Source organism: Rousettus aegyptiacus, unplaced genomic scaffold, assembly GCF_014176215.1.
Source record: "Rousettus aegyptiacus isolate mRouAeg1 unplaced genomic scaffold, mRouAeg1.p scaffold_m13_p_11, whole genome shotgun sequence".
NCBI lineage: Eukaryota > Metazoa > Chordata > Mammalia > Chiroptera > Pteropodidae > Rousettus > Rousettus aegyptiacus.
Window position 1 is genome coordinate 22,417,863 of NW_023416286.1, and position 14,395 is coordinate 22,432,257.

At 32.4% G+C, this 14,395-nt stretch overlaps 1 protein-coding gene across 3 annotated transcripts in view; it reads left to right on the top strand.

Annotated features, from left to right (window-relative positions):
- Positions 1-14,395, top strand: part of TUSC3 (tumor suppressor candidate 3) — a 151,864-nt gene that overhangs the window by 71,514 nt on the left and 65,955 nt on the right. For all 3 annotated transcript variants that reach the window (XM_016129725.2, XM_016129734.2, XM_016129745.2), the window contains exons 3-6: positions 78-195; positions 4,081-4,221; positions 7,609-7,749; positions 7,867-7,956. In XM_016129725.2, coding sequence (XP_015985211.1) covers positions 78-195; positions 4,081-4,221; positions 7,609-7,749; positions 7,867-7,956 — 490 coding nt within the window. The remainder of the gene's footprint in view (positions 1-77; positions 196-4,080; positions 4,222-7,608; positions 7,750-7,866; positions 7,957-14,395) is intronic.

The following is a 14,395-nucleotide window of genomic DNA, read 5'->3' on the forward strand; positions in this document are numbered from 1 at the left end:
AATTACCTGTTTTATTAACAGCTTTGTTAATGCTTAAATACTGACATGTTTCTACTCTGCTCCATTATTCTTATTAGGCAAGCTAATGAAGAATATCAAATACTGGCTAACTCCTGGCGCTATTCATCTGCTTTTTGTAACAAACTCTTCTTCAGTATGGTGGACTATGATGAGGGCACAGATGTTTTTCAACAGGTAAAAGTTATATTTTATTTTGCTAATATATTTAATAGAGTTGTTTGTGGTTGATACATTTTTGTTTGCTAGTTAAGGATACCATTTATTGAAAAAGTTGAGAGATACAATAGTGATTATTAATAAATTCTAGGATGTGATTTAAAAAGTTACAAATAATGTTACTTTTATCATTGAACAGTGTTTGCCATTAGTGAGTATGGTAAACAAGTTTCAACTTTTGCACCGCAGAGGAAGTGTGTTTTTACAGTACACAGTGGCAGTTCACATGCATTAACCTTATTTGGATATTGCATGTGGCTTAAGGTGGTATTGTCCATACATTTTTGAAATTTATGTAAAATTTAGTGTTACTTGACCTCTTCCCATGTAGCAAATATAATTTTATATATAAAGTATTAAAGATTTATTTAAAAGCATTTGTTTTCTGCTACAGACTGAATTGTGTCTCTTCCAAATTTGTATGTTGAAACTCTGACCCCCAGTAACCATATTTTTTGGAGACAGAGACCTTAAGGAGGTAATTAAGATTAAATGAGATCATAAGGATGGGACTTTAATCCAATAGGACCTCATTTAACCCTAATTACTTCCTTTAAGTGGTGTCTAAGGTGGACACCACTTACTGATCTGGTGTCTAGGAAGAGACCAGTGTTAATACCTGCACAGAGTAAAGAACATGTGAGGACACAGTGAGAAGGTGACCATCTTCAAATTAGGAAGAGAGGTTTCACCAGAAACAAACCCTTCTGGTCTTGATCTTAGATTTTCAGCCTCCAGAACTGTAAGAAAATAAGTTTGTTATTTCAGCTACCCAGTGTGTGGTATTCTCTTACAATAACCTGAGCAGACTTATACATTGTCATTTACACAGTCGTCTCTTAGTGCTTCATGTGTATTCTTTTATTCAGCTTCACAATGATCAAGTGAGGGAGATATTGTTATCTATTTCACAGATCAGGAAACCAAGGTATGAGGACACTAAGTCACTTGTCCAAGGATATGAAGTTTGGAGCTCAAATTTGAGCTGCCTTCCAGAGAGCTAGCTCTTAATCATGCTTTTACTCTGCAGTTATTAATTCTTTTATGTTTATCACTACTCGATTAATGCCTTTCAAATGTAAAACTTATTGTAGTACCAGACATTGATTAGTTTACGTATCTTGGTCACATGTGACATTCTTTGGCATAATGCTTTACTAGGCCATTTAGCTCTGTAAAGAATCTAGTTCACTAATTGCAAATGAGCGATTAGTGAGTATTTTTGCTTATTTGCTTCCAGATTGATTATTCATCTTTGCCGTTTTCTGGTCGAATAAGATAAATTCTTTTTCCTTCAGTACCATTTACCCTTGGTCTTTCCTGTTAGTATTCTTCTTTTATTTCTTTTTCCATAAATTTATTTTGCCTTTTAGGGATGTTTCTGTTTGTTCATCTATTCAGCAAATATTATTGAGTGGCTATTCTTCTAGGAGCAATAAATTGGCAAGAAAAACATACATGTTTTTCCCCATAACGAGCTTACAGACTAGAGTGCTAATAGTAGCAATAATATAAAGAAAAACACATATAAATATGTAATTTCAAATAACCTTATAAAGGAAAATTATAGTACTATGCAAAGTACATGTGCTTTCATTTAATTTATGTCTGTATAGAATCTCAGAATTGGCCTTAGAGAAAATTAGATGGAAGTGCTATTCATTGTATATGTGAATCCTCTCTACCATATTAGGGAGTAGACATCCTAGTCCAGTCTGACTGCTTCAGCAGAGGCTTCAAGCCCAAGCGTCTATCCTGACCAGGCCTGTAAACTAAGAAAGCAGGTTGGATTAGTTTTGTTTCATTGTGATATCTTTGTTTATATACATAGTATATTAAACACATTAGTTTTGCACTTGCACAAGTAAATTAGCTCTCTCCTATATTTATTACAACAAAGTCTTTCTTGGTCTTTATTAAAAAAAATAAATCTTTAATGGAAACGCTCATATTTCACTTTTCTTCTAACAACTCTAAGAAATGAAATCAGCAAAATGTCATGCAGCTGATCCTTGGTCTCATGTTGAAGAAACAATATGGTGTAGGTGGGGGCCGCAGCAGATGAGAGAGGACAAACTTGACCTCAGTGAGACACACAGCTCGGCTCTAGCTCTGTTGAAGAAGTTCAGGCCACATGTAGCTAAATCTGTTTTTCAAGAGATCCACATATGAATTTCTACTTGAAATTTATCTTTAAAATGTTGGCAGCTAATTCAGATTAAACAAAACAAAACTATGAGACAAAGTAATCATATCGTTGTGCTAAGTACTGACTATAGGCTGCTAGCATATAACCATATAGCTATATTGTTAGGTATAATTGTCGAAATCTTTTATATGCTTTAAACATTTTTTTCTGTTTGGTATAGATATGAGAGTTGAAGTCAAAATTGTTTTTAGTTGAAAATTTTCCTCAGGATAATTTCTATTCAGCAGAATTATGAATATAGAACTGCTTTGTCTTTTTCAAATCCTAGCCTCTGGCTTAGCAATAAGAGTTTCTTTTCTTTTTTAATGCAGAAATGTATAAACATTATAGTAGTTAATGATTTTTATGGGGGATTGCAATTTACAAAAATAGAAAAAAATATATTTTATTTTACTTGAGAACCACTAAAAGATTTTTAATGCTTGTATTTTCTTTCTCATTACCCGTTAAATCACATTTTGTTGAAACACTCACTAAACTGATGTTTGAAAGCACTGTCAGTAGTAGTGTGGTGTCCAAATGTAATATTAATAGTAGGTGCAGAAATTTGGCAACTCCTGGCTTGTTGGGGACTTACTGGAAAAGTAACTTCAATTACATGTGATTCATGTGTGTTGGCTGAGGCTAACTGTCTGACAACAGGCCAAGGAGTTGTCCATAAAATACAAGCCCGCTGCTGGTACTGCAATATCTTTACCTTCATGTCAGCTGGGATCTAATGTATGTGTTATTTGATTTGATTTTGCTTTTTATGGGAAATGCTAAACTATATATTACAAATCAAGGCCAAAAATCTCTTGGCTTTTCATTTGAGATATTCTTCCTGGGCAGCAAGAATTTACACATATACATATACACACACATATATACATAATTATATATATATTTGCCATTTACTCCTCAATGCAAATTAATCTATTTGTTTGGGGGTACTATATTGTTAATATTTATACTAGGCTAGTGTTTTATTTAGTACACTTTTAAAATGGAAATTGCCTTTAGAAAATAATAATGAGACATAACCATTTTAAGGCAGTTGAATTAATAGAGAAGTTGAACAGAGAAGACTATCATTGTATATTTGTCCTACAGTCTGGTAAATTCAAGTTGTTCAGAGCAAAAATATTGGCTTCTGTTAGAGTCATTGTCATTTTTAAAAGTCTTTAAAATTTAATAGAGCAGTCAATCTACTTATAATTTATTTGGAATTAGTTCCATAATATATTTTTCATCAAATGCTAGTACTTTAATAATTCCTTAAGAAGTGAAATAGTCCATGTATTGTCAAACTATAATTTCTATTTTGCACTTTGAATTATTTCATTCTTTAATTACAGAATTCTAGAAAGAAAAATAATGAAATGGATCATAAAATTTAGAGGATACAGCTGAAAATACAAATGTGTGTTAAATGTGAAGGTTTAGCAAAGAGCCAAATTTATAAGGTTTTTTTTTTTCAATAGTGTATTAAGGTGAATAAAAATTATGATTAAGTTCTGAAAAGCCACTTGGATTTTTATAATAAATGTTATCTTTCCAAAATTCATGCAGAAAGAAACATGAAATGTTAGATTAATAATATATAAATGTTGCTGGGGTATCATGTTTAGTATTTTCTCTTTCACGTTTTATAGCTCAACATGAACTCTGCTCCTACATTCATGCATTTTCCTGCAAAAGGCAGACCTAAGAGAGCTGATACTTTTGACCTTCAAAGGATTGGATTTGCAGCTGAACAACTAGCAAAGTGGATAGCTGACAGAACGGATGTTCATGTATGTTTCTTTTCCCCCCACCCCCTTTTTCATAATAGGCTAATTAGCTTGGTTTGTTAGAGCATTGTAATAAGGCCACAGGATTTTTTTTTTTTTTAATTTCTCTAAGGAGCATCTCTCTTTGCTTAGAGAAAGTATAGCTATAAGATGTAAGCTAAACTTTGAGTTAGGTGAATTTGAATGTTTTTTTAGAATAATGGTTCATTGATATTTTAAGAGCCAATAAATAGTATGTGAGGTAGGCAGAAAGTAATTTCAGAGGCTAAAAAATATGCTGAATATTACCCAATAGTATTAATAATGAAAGAAATTCTAATTAAAAAGCAAGATATATAATTTACATTTTGGGGGCAAATAAAAATAGAATAATACCTGCTTTTCATGACAAAAAACATACACTGTTCTTGGAACTATAAATTGGTATAACTATTCTAACTATGTATCATGTCTTTGTTATATAATTTAATTCCACTTCTAGAAATTTAACTTAAGGATATAATCAAAGATGATTTAAATTCTTAGCCATAGAAATTTCTTTTAAAAGAAGATATCACTTTATTCCGTATTTTTTAAATTAATAAGGGTAGCAGTGTTTAATAACATTATATAAATTTCAGGTGTACAATTCTATAATACATCAATCTATATATTACATTGTATGCCCACCACCCAAAGTCTAGTCGTCTTCTATCCCATTACCACCTTATTTCTGCTCCTACTCCCTTTTTCTCTGGTCTGTCCATTGGTCACTGTTTTATATCCCTCATATGAGTGAAATCATGATTCTTGTCCTTTTCCATTTGTCTTATATCCCTTAGCATGATACTCTCAAAATCCTTCCATATTGTAGCAAATGGCAATATTTTATATTTATGGTTGGGTAGTGTTCCATTGTATATATGTACCATACCTTCTTTATTCAGTCATCAGTTGAGGGGCACTTAGGTTGTTTCCTTCTCTTGGCTATTGTGAATAATGCTTCAGTGAACATAGGGGTACCTATAGCTTTATGAGTATTTTTGAATTTTTATGGTAGATACCCAGAAGAGGAATTGCTGGGTCACATAGCTGCTCCATTTTTTGAGGACCCACCATATTTTTTCCATGGAGGCTGCACCATTTTACATTCCCACCAACAGCGCACAAGGGTTCTCTTTTTCCTGCATCCTCTCCAACATGTTATTTCCTTTCTCATTGATAATAACCATTCTAACAGGTATGAGATGGTATCTCATTATGGTTTTGATTTGCATTTCCCTTATAGCTAGTGAAGTCCAGCATCTTTTCATGTATCTGTTGGCCATTTGTATGTCTCCTCGGGAGAAGTGTCTGTTCAGGTATTCTGCCCTTTTTTTAACTGGAATTTTTGTTGTTCTTTACATATTTTGGTTATTAGCCCCTTATTGGTGGCATCACTTGCAAATATCTTCTCACATTCAGTTGGCTGTCTTTTTGTTTCACTGATGATTTCTGTTGCTCTGCAGAAGTTTTTTTAGTTTGATACAGTCCCATTAATTTTTCTTTTTATTTCCTTTGACTTTGGGCTCAAGTTCACAAAAAAACCCTTTGAGACTAAGGTCCATAAATCTTCTATGTATTGTTTCAGGTCTTAAGTTTTTGATCCATTTTGAATTAATTTTAATATATAGTGTCAGCAGCCTAGTTTCATTCTTTTGCATGCAGCTTTCCAATATTCCCAGGACCATTTATTGAAAAGGCTTTCTTTTATCCATTGTATGTTTTTGGCTTCTTTGTTGAAAATTAGTTGCTAATATATGTGTGGGTTTATTTCTGGACTTAGTTCTATTCCACTGGTCTGTGTATCTGTTTTTCTGCCAATACCCAATTGTTTTAATTATTGTAGCTTTGTAGTAAAATTTGAGGTCAGAGTGTGATACTTCTGGCTCATCTTGTATCTACCTATCCACCCTACCCAGTACTCAATTAGCCATCTCTCCTGGAGCCTTGGGGTTTTTGTTTGTTTGTTTGTTTGTAGCAAATTTTATTAGAACCAAGATCTGAACATACTGTGAAATCACGAGTTTATACCAATTTTACTTTTAAAAAAACTACTTTAAAAACTGCTTGTGTTTATGCTTTAATGAGCACTATCAAGAAAATGAAGACAACCCTCAGAATAGTAGAGAATATTTGCAAATCATTTCTCTTTTAAGGGACTTAAAGTAGGATTCTTACAACTCAATAATAAAAAGACCACTTAAAAATGAATAAATTATCTGAATAAACATTTCTGCAAGGAAAGTATGTAAATGTCCAGTAAGTACATGAAAAGATGCTCATTAGTCATCAGAGCAATGCAAATCAAACCCACAATGAGATACCACTTTATACCCACCTGGAGTGCTAAAATCAGTGAGATAAGAAATGTTGGCAAGTAATTGGAATCCTTACACACCACCGTTGGGAATGCAAAATGGTGTAGCCCCTTGGAAAACAATTTGGCAATCTTCAAACCATTAAACAGAGTTTCCATATGACTCAGCAAATCTACATATATACCTAACAGAAATGAAAATACGCTCACACAAAAAGTTATACAAGAATGTTTATAGCAACATTACTCATAATAGCCATAATGTAGAAACCCAGATGACTGTCAGCTGATTTACGGATAAATAAAATGTGGTCTATCCATACAATGGAGTATTCAACCATAAAAAGAAATGAAGTACTGACACATGCTACAACAAGGATGACTCTTGAAAACATTATGCTAAGGGAAACAAGCCAGGTAAAAAAGACCTCATATTATATGAAGGTCCAGAATAGGGAAATCTATAGAGACAGAGAGTAAATTAGTGGTTGCTTAGGGCTGGAGGGTAAAAGAAATAAGGAAATGAATAAAGGGTATGGGACTTCCTTTTGAAGTGATTCGAATTTTCTGATACTTATTGTGATAGTTGCACATATTAGTGAATATGCTAAAAACCACTGAATTGACACTTTGGGTGAATTGTATGGTATGTGGATTATATCTCAATAAAACTGTTTTTAAAATGTCTTTTTAAAAAGTCCTAATTTGAAATTATACAAATAATATACCCCCATCTTACCTTTACTCTTTACCAGATGATCTCATGTTCCACGGGTTAACCAGAACAGCTCTGGGTTTAATATAATTAGATTTTGAGTATATTTAACCAAATTAACCTAAAATGATGAGTGAGTCCTTTTACATAGCCATGATATTTTTAAGGCAAATATTTTTGACTTATAAAAAATAAAAGGAATATTATTGCCAGCTATGAAAAGTAAGGTGTCATCTTTCCAAATATTTTATGTTGAAAATTGGAAGGACTTAGAATATAGTTAAGAGGAAAAATTATTTTTCTTTCACTTTTAAAATTTTCATTGCATTTTTTTCAGATTCGAGTCTTCAGGCCACCCAACTACTCTGGCACCATTGCTTTGGCCCTGTTAGTGTCACTCGTTGGTGGTTTACTCTACTTAAGAAGGAACAACTTGGAGTTTATATATAACAAAACTGGTTGGGCCATGGTATCTCTGGTATGTTACCACACTGTACTTCTTTTTCTATATTTTGTATAACAGCATAAGTTGAATAATATTAACAAAATGAGCTCGATTATTACTTTAATGGGAACACATTGTTCTGTCTTTCAGTGTATCGTCTTTGCTATGACTTCTGGCCAGATGTGGAACCATATCCGTGGACCTCCATATGCTCATAAGAACCCACACAACGGACAAGTGGTAGGTGCATGTCCTAAGTATCAATATTCTGAACTTTAATCCTGTTCATATGAATCAAAAATTATGTTTAGTATTTAGTAAGAAATACTAAATAAATCTATGTTCTCTCTTATTTACTACCTCTGTGATGTGCATACACACAAGCATGCATATACAATATATTGATTTTTTTTAGGGTAAGGAGTGCTTTAGTTTTGATTAAAAAGATCAGTGTACCTACAATATCAAATTTACATGCATAAACTATTTTTTCAGCTTTGTATACTGCTATGGCAAGAATATGTAATGCCAGAAGACAAAATAGTAGTTTGTAGCCAGTGTCCCACCGAATGGTTAATTTACTTAGGAAAGATTAATTAAAACATTATCAAGAACTCTGGCAGTCATTGGATTAGAATGCTAGGAAATCTTTGCCACAAAATTAAAAGTGAAATTGATATGTAGTTAAATCACTAGCAGAGTTTACATTTAGCAACTGCTACTGAATTCATATAACTTAGTTTCTTGTCTTTCCTTTCCTTTTGGTGGGTGATTTATATTGTAATAGATCAGCTTTGCAAAATACTGTTTTTGAGGAGTATTAGGATGGTAAAAGTTAACTGATTGAAAATGTGCCCTTTTTCCTCAAGCTTTTTTTTTTTTTTTTAGGAAAATATACAGATTTTGAGAGAATAATGTAATGTTATCCTTCATGTACCCATTCCCAAACTTAATCATTTATCAACTCATGACCAGTTTTGTTTCATCTATTCTCTTACTCAGTCCTCTTTACCTGCTGTTGGATTCTTTGAAATAACTCCAGTACCATTTGACACAAATATTTCAGTAGATATCCCTAAAGATAAGGCCTTCTTTAAAAAACATAACCATAATACCACTATCGTACATAGAATAATAACTTTTTAATATCTGAAACTGTGGTTCTGAACAGAATGAAATCACATGGCAAAATGTTATAAGTTATCTATAAATATAAATATATATAATGTAAACTTATGAGTTTTCATTGCTTACAGTGCTTCAAATATTTTTAACAGTAAAGAAAGCTAACAAGTTATTTCTTTTCCTACATTGTTTGTGTCTTTCTCTGAACTTCTTTGTGGAACTATAATATAGGGATATAATTCACTTTAGTCTTTCCATGTTCCCCAAATGCCCAGGTTTTAGGGACTAGTTGCAAATTATCAGAATGACAGTCATTGCTACTACATAATAATCATTTTAGTCTCATATTTTTTTGTAAACATTTTCAGATTTCTTCTATAGATGGCAAGAGTATGGAGACAAAGTTGGACTCTGGATAATCAGCTGCCATAGTAATTTCAACATGGTTTTAGTCATGCGTATATAATTTTGAAATCTAGCATTAGAGGGGAATAATTGAGTGCCTTTCATATTCAAAATGAAATTATAAAAAAAATAATAATTAGAACTAATTATCCAGGTATAAATTATTCCCTCACCTTCATGTCTTCACAAATTGCATTACTATTTTGCTTGAGATTCGGATGGTCTTTTGGAAAAGATTCTGATGGCACAGACAACACATGAAAAGAATGCAATTTCTTGTATTTTTAAAAAGGAAAAACTTTTAGCGTTTCAACATCTTAACCAAAAGTTATAGAAATGTTGAAATTTAAGCTTATATAACCAAGATATTTAAAAGATAAATTTTGTCTCAAACTCTTCACCCTTTTACTTAAATAGAATTTTTTCTTATATTTGAATAAAGTATTAGGATTGGAAAAAATCATAAAGGTTTCGGAAATACAGAAACTTCTTGCTACAAAGACGATTGCATGAGTATACTCTTGCCCCAAGAGATGTGGATATAATTATAGGTTTATGTGAGATATTAGTTGCTAAGCAGTAGAGACAAGGCCTTAAACCTACCTGTATAGCACTGTGGAAAGGGACAGGAGCATATGGCCTATTAGTTTATAGCTCTTGTTTTATCTTTTAATGTATTTTAACAAAACTTTTTTATATGAATAATGTCAACAGACACTGAACTAGGATTCATTTATTTTAATGAATTGATTTCCATAATAATGTGTTTTTATGTTACTGGAACAAAATAGAAGATTAACATTGCTTTATAAAATGAAATGGTTACTGGTTCAGAATTTTTACTTTAAACAATGATTATCTAATAGGATGAGAGTAGTAAATATTTTTTTCTTCACAATAGATGTGTTTAAATTTCAAGAGATAACTTGAAAAGTAGCATGATTCTTTGTAGGATTTGTGTTTTTGAAAATAACTGTAATGAGGCTATATACCGCTTTCAGTGGTATAGAATAAAATTTTACAAATGAGGAAAATTAATATTCCAAGAGAGTAATAAAGGTAGATTGGTATATCTTATAACATGATTAAGAGTCAGTTTAGGACTAAGTTGATGATTATTGGACTATATATTTTTTAATACAATGCTTACATATATTGTTAATAACAGTGGTTAATGTTTAAATGCTGATGCTAAAATCCATTTTAAATTTTTGATAGAAACTAAATAATCTGAGGTTCTTAAATACTATGAATTATAGATGCTACCTACTATTTTTTTGTATAGAAGTTAACTAATTGCATATGGGTGAAAGATCATGAAACCTCTACAAATTTTGACAATTCTTTTAATTAATACAGTTAAGGCCTGCCTAATAGAACCCTAGAGACTACATATCTATGGCCAGGTATAGTCCTGGAATGTATTTCTCTGTTATCTGTTTTTTTCTGTTTTCTGATTGTTTCAAATAGTCTTTGAAATACGATACTTTGACTTTTCAACTTTTACCTTTAAAATTTACTTTCTGGTTATAAAATTAAGTGCTCATTATGGAAGTTTAGGAATTTATTAAACTAGGTACCAATAAAAGCTATTACCTCATCAGGGGGAGAGAACATATTATGTAGGTAAGTCAAATGGTCTATCTATAGCTAGTAGTTAAAGAGAATGTTGCATTAAGCTATAGAGCAATGAGAAATATCAAATGCAAAACTTTAAAAGACAGTCTGGACATCCAGAATATAAGCAGAAAGCTTAAAAGGCCCCTGAAAATTGAATGGCCTTTTCTTACATTAAGCAAATACCATATATATAAAACTTATACATACACACAGTTTAACAAAGGGAATGGGTCTAGTATATACATTCCCAAAATGTTTCTATAAAAAAAAATGACATACAGAAAAGAGAGATTTTCAGGGTTAAGGTGGTAGTAGACTACAGGTGTCTGATATACCTCTTGCCTTTCTTTTTATTAAAACACTACTAGGGATTCATCAAAATTCAAAACAGGCAACAGAATTACAAAGAAAGCCAATTAAGCCCAAATGCAAAGTACTAGAGAATTTCCATTAACATTCAGATCTATCGAAATGGACATTGGCTCACAATTTCTTTGTGAACATCTTCAAAGTTCATTTTAAGTTTTTACCAATATGCGTACATCTATTCTATTTCCCAGAAATACTGTTTCCCTTCATGTGACATCTCTCTTTTTTGTGTTCTGCCTCATGTTGTTATTGCTATATCGAGTTCCTAGTGGGGAACGCAAGCTGATGACAGATTCCACCATTGGACCAAAGCATGAAAAAGTATGGTTCTTTCTATGTAACTCCATTATGTTTTAGAAGCGTAAGCTTCACAGCCATTGTTATTTCTTCAGTGCTTTTAACCGTGGAATTCTGTCACATTAGGTAAATGTTATCAGTGCTTAAACTTCATTGGTAAAATTTCAAGGTAGATATAAATGGCCACATTAAACTTTACTGCCCTTATAAACTGGCTGTCTTTCATGAAGTAGTGAAGGGATATTTGTATGAGTCATGTCATGCAACCAGGGATGAATTTGCTTTCTCCCTCCAACTCTGGGACATATGGTAGTATTAGACACATGTACCCACTATTGGCAGCTAGTAATAGAGGCCAGGGATGCTGCTAAACGTCCTGCAGTGCAGAGGACAGCCACCTACAAGGAATTACCTGGCCCAAAATGTCAATATTGAAGAGAGAAGCCCTTTTTTAGAACTATGGAAAACCTTAGATATAATTTTGTCATAGATATTTTGCAGCCAAGAAAACCATGCTATCTAGCATATATACCCTAAGGATGACTTAAAAATAATTTTTTTTCATTGTTTAGGATGGTTGTATATATTAAATGTCATCAGTAAATGTGATGGATATGTAAATGACTTTAGTATAATAGTTTCCTTTAACATATAATATAACTTAGTAAATGCGATTTACTATGACATTTTAAAAAACAAAGGTTTACATAAGTGCAAATGAAGACTCTTTGGCCCAGTCATCTTTATACCTTTGTCCTGAAGTGTTTGGGCAAAGAGAAACAAAGAAAACAGGGTCGAGTTCTTCATAAGCTCTGCCTCTGACCAGTTGTGTTAGTCTTCTATAAAATGAGGGTAATAGTACTTTTCTTACTTTGTAGTTTATGAGATAAAATATGAGAATAGATGTGTAAGCACTTTTAAAATCTTATTTTAGGTTCTTCCCAAATCTAAACCAAAGATAGCGATTCAAGGGAAAATAGTTCATATTAGAGAAGGAAACATAGGATAGAAGTGGAAAACTGAGTTCAGAAAGGAAAGGCAGCCAAAAAAGATGTCAGTTAATGTTGTTGGCCACTGAAGCTTAATACTGCTGGGATCTCTGAGAGCCAGTGTAAAACACAAACATTAGTTTTCTTACCCAAGTGGAGAGGGGAACTGAGGTATTTATATACCAGCTCTCATCAGTCACTTGTTTAGTGCCATTTCCCTGAGAAGACATTTCCTGTCCAAACTGGTAGAAATGCCAGTGCTGGTGGTAGAAGTCAGGCTGCAACTTCCAATTATATGCTAGGTTTATTCATTTTGAGTAGATCCCAAAACAAAGGAAGGAACTTGTGAAGAAACATACTTTTGAATTGGTGTTTTTATGGTATCATGCTCTGGGGAAAAAATAGCAACAAATAATAATCAAAATGTCTCACCAGAAGTGGATAATTTTTTACGACGTTATCATATATGTCTTGGAAATAATTGTGCAAGGAAAAGTGAAAATGTATACATATTTAAGAATATCTATATCCATTCTTATCACATATTTGAACAATTCTTAAATAAACAGGTAATTTGTTCCCTTATGGAAAGTTTGTTATTGGTGCTGTCAACAGGGCCTGTGTTTTGCATTGTATTTTTCAGAAGTGATATTCATCCCTACTGCTCATTCACTTTATAATCAACAATATACACTTACAGAAACATTGGCCATCAACAGAATCGATATATAATGGGCTCGTGCCAGCTCTGGATTTCATGTTCTAGATTTAATAGTTTAGTTTTCTGACTGGATCAGACAAGCCTAACAAGATCATGGGGTATGTTGCCGGGTCATTTAGCTATTAGTTTTTAAAAATATTAAACATATTTGTGATGTTGGTGACTGTTCACGTTTTTACATTGTGGAATAAAACATGACTAGAAGAATCTAAAAATGCCACCAAAGTAAGTTTCACTGCATTGTACTTAAAATGTAAATGAATACAGAAGATGTAAAGAAAATTAATAGTGCAGGCAAAGTGATGCTGTGCTGATTTGCAAGTTTATTTGTTTATCACTATTAAGATGCTATGTAATGGCACAAGTCAAGTACTAATGGTCCACTTAACAGCTTGAAAGTCATCACAAAAGCAGTCATTACTGTGTAGCTAAAGGAAAACCAAACGACTGTATAGTTACATGGGACATAAAGACATTTTCTATTGTTAAAAAAACAATCATTTTGAATGAAATGCATTCAATGAAATAAAGCTTATGCTTAGGTTATAACTCCCAAATATGCATGTTTTTCAAGGTTTGGCTTTTAGCTGCTACCTGAAGATTGCTATAGGTTTACCAAATATAATCCAAAAATTTTTATTGCATTACAGTTCAGTTGTTAATAATAAAGCTAAGACCTGTTCTATATACACATGCAAAAGTATTATTGCAAAATGGCATGCTGCTTAATCTAGACTATCATTAGTGAAGCCTTTGTCCTGTTTTGGGCAGCCATAATAGTCTTACACTTTCACGCCTCAGGAATTTTGCATATGTTAGCTCTTTGAGGGATGTATTTTCATAAGTTGAAAATTATATAGGCTTATTTAAACTAAGTGTAATTATTTTTATATAGAAATACTTGCAAGGATGTTCACTAATTTTATTGTAATCATCATACCACCAACAAAGAGGCTGTCGATATATAAAGAAAACTTGATAAATAAGACAGTAATTAATATACTAAAGATATGCAGAAAACTTTTGGTGGAGTTTGGAATTGGGATTCTGCCCTTGGATTTTTTTTTTTTTCATCCAATGAACATTTGTTGAGAGCCCATTAAATGATAGGTACTATATTTGCCCTAGTAGTTCAGCTATGTCATAGAGCTCA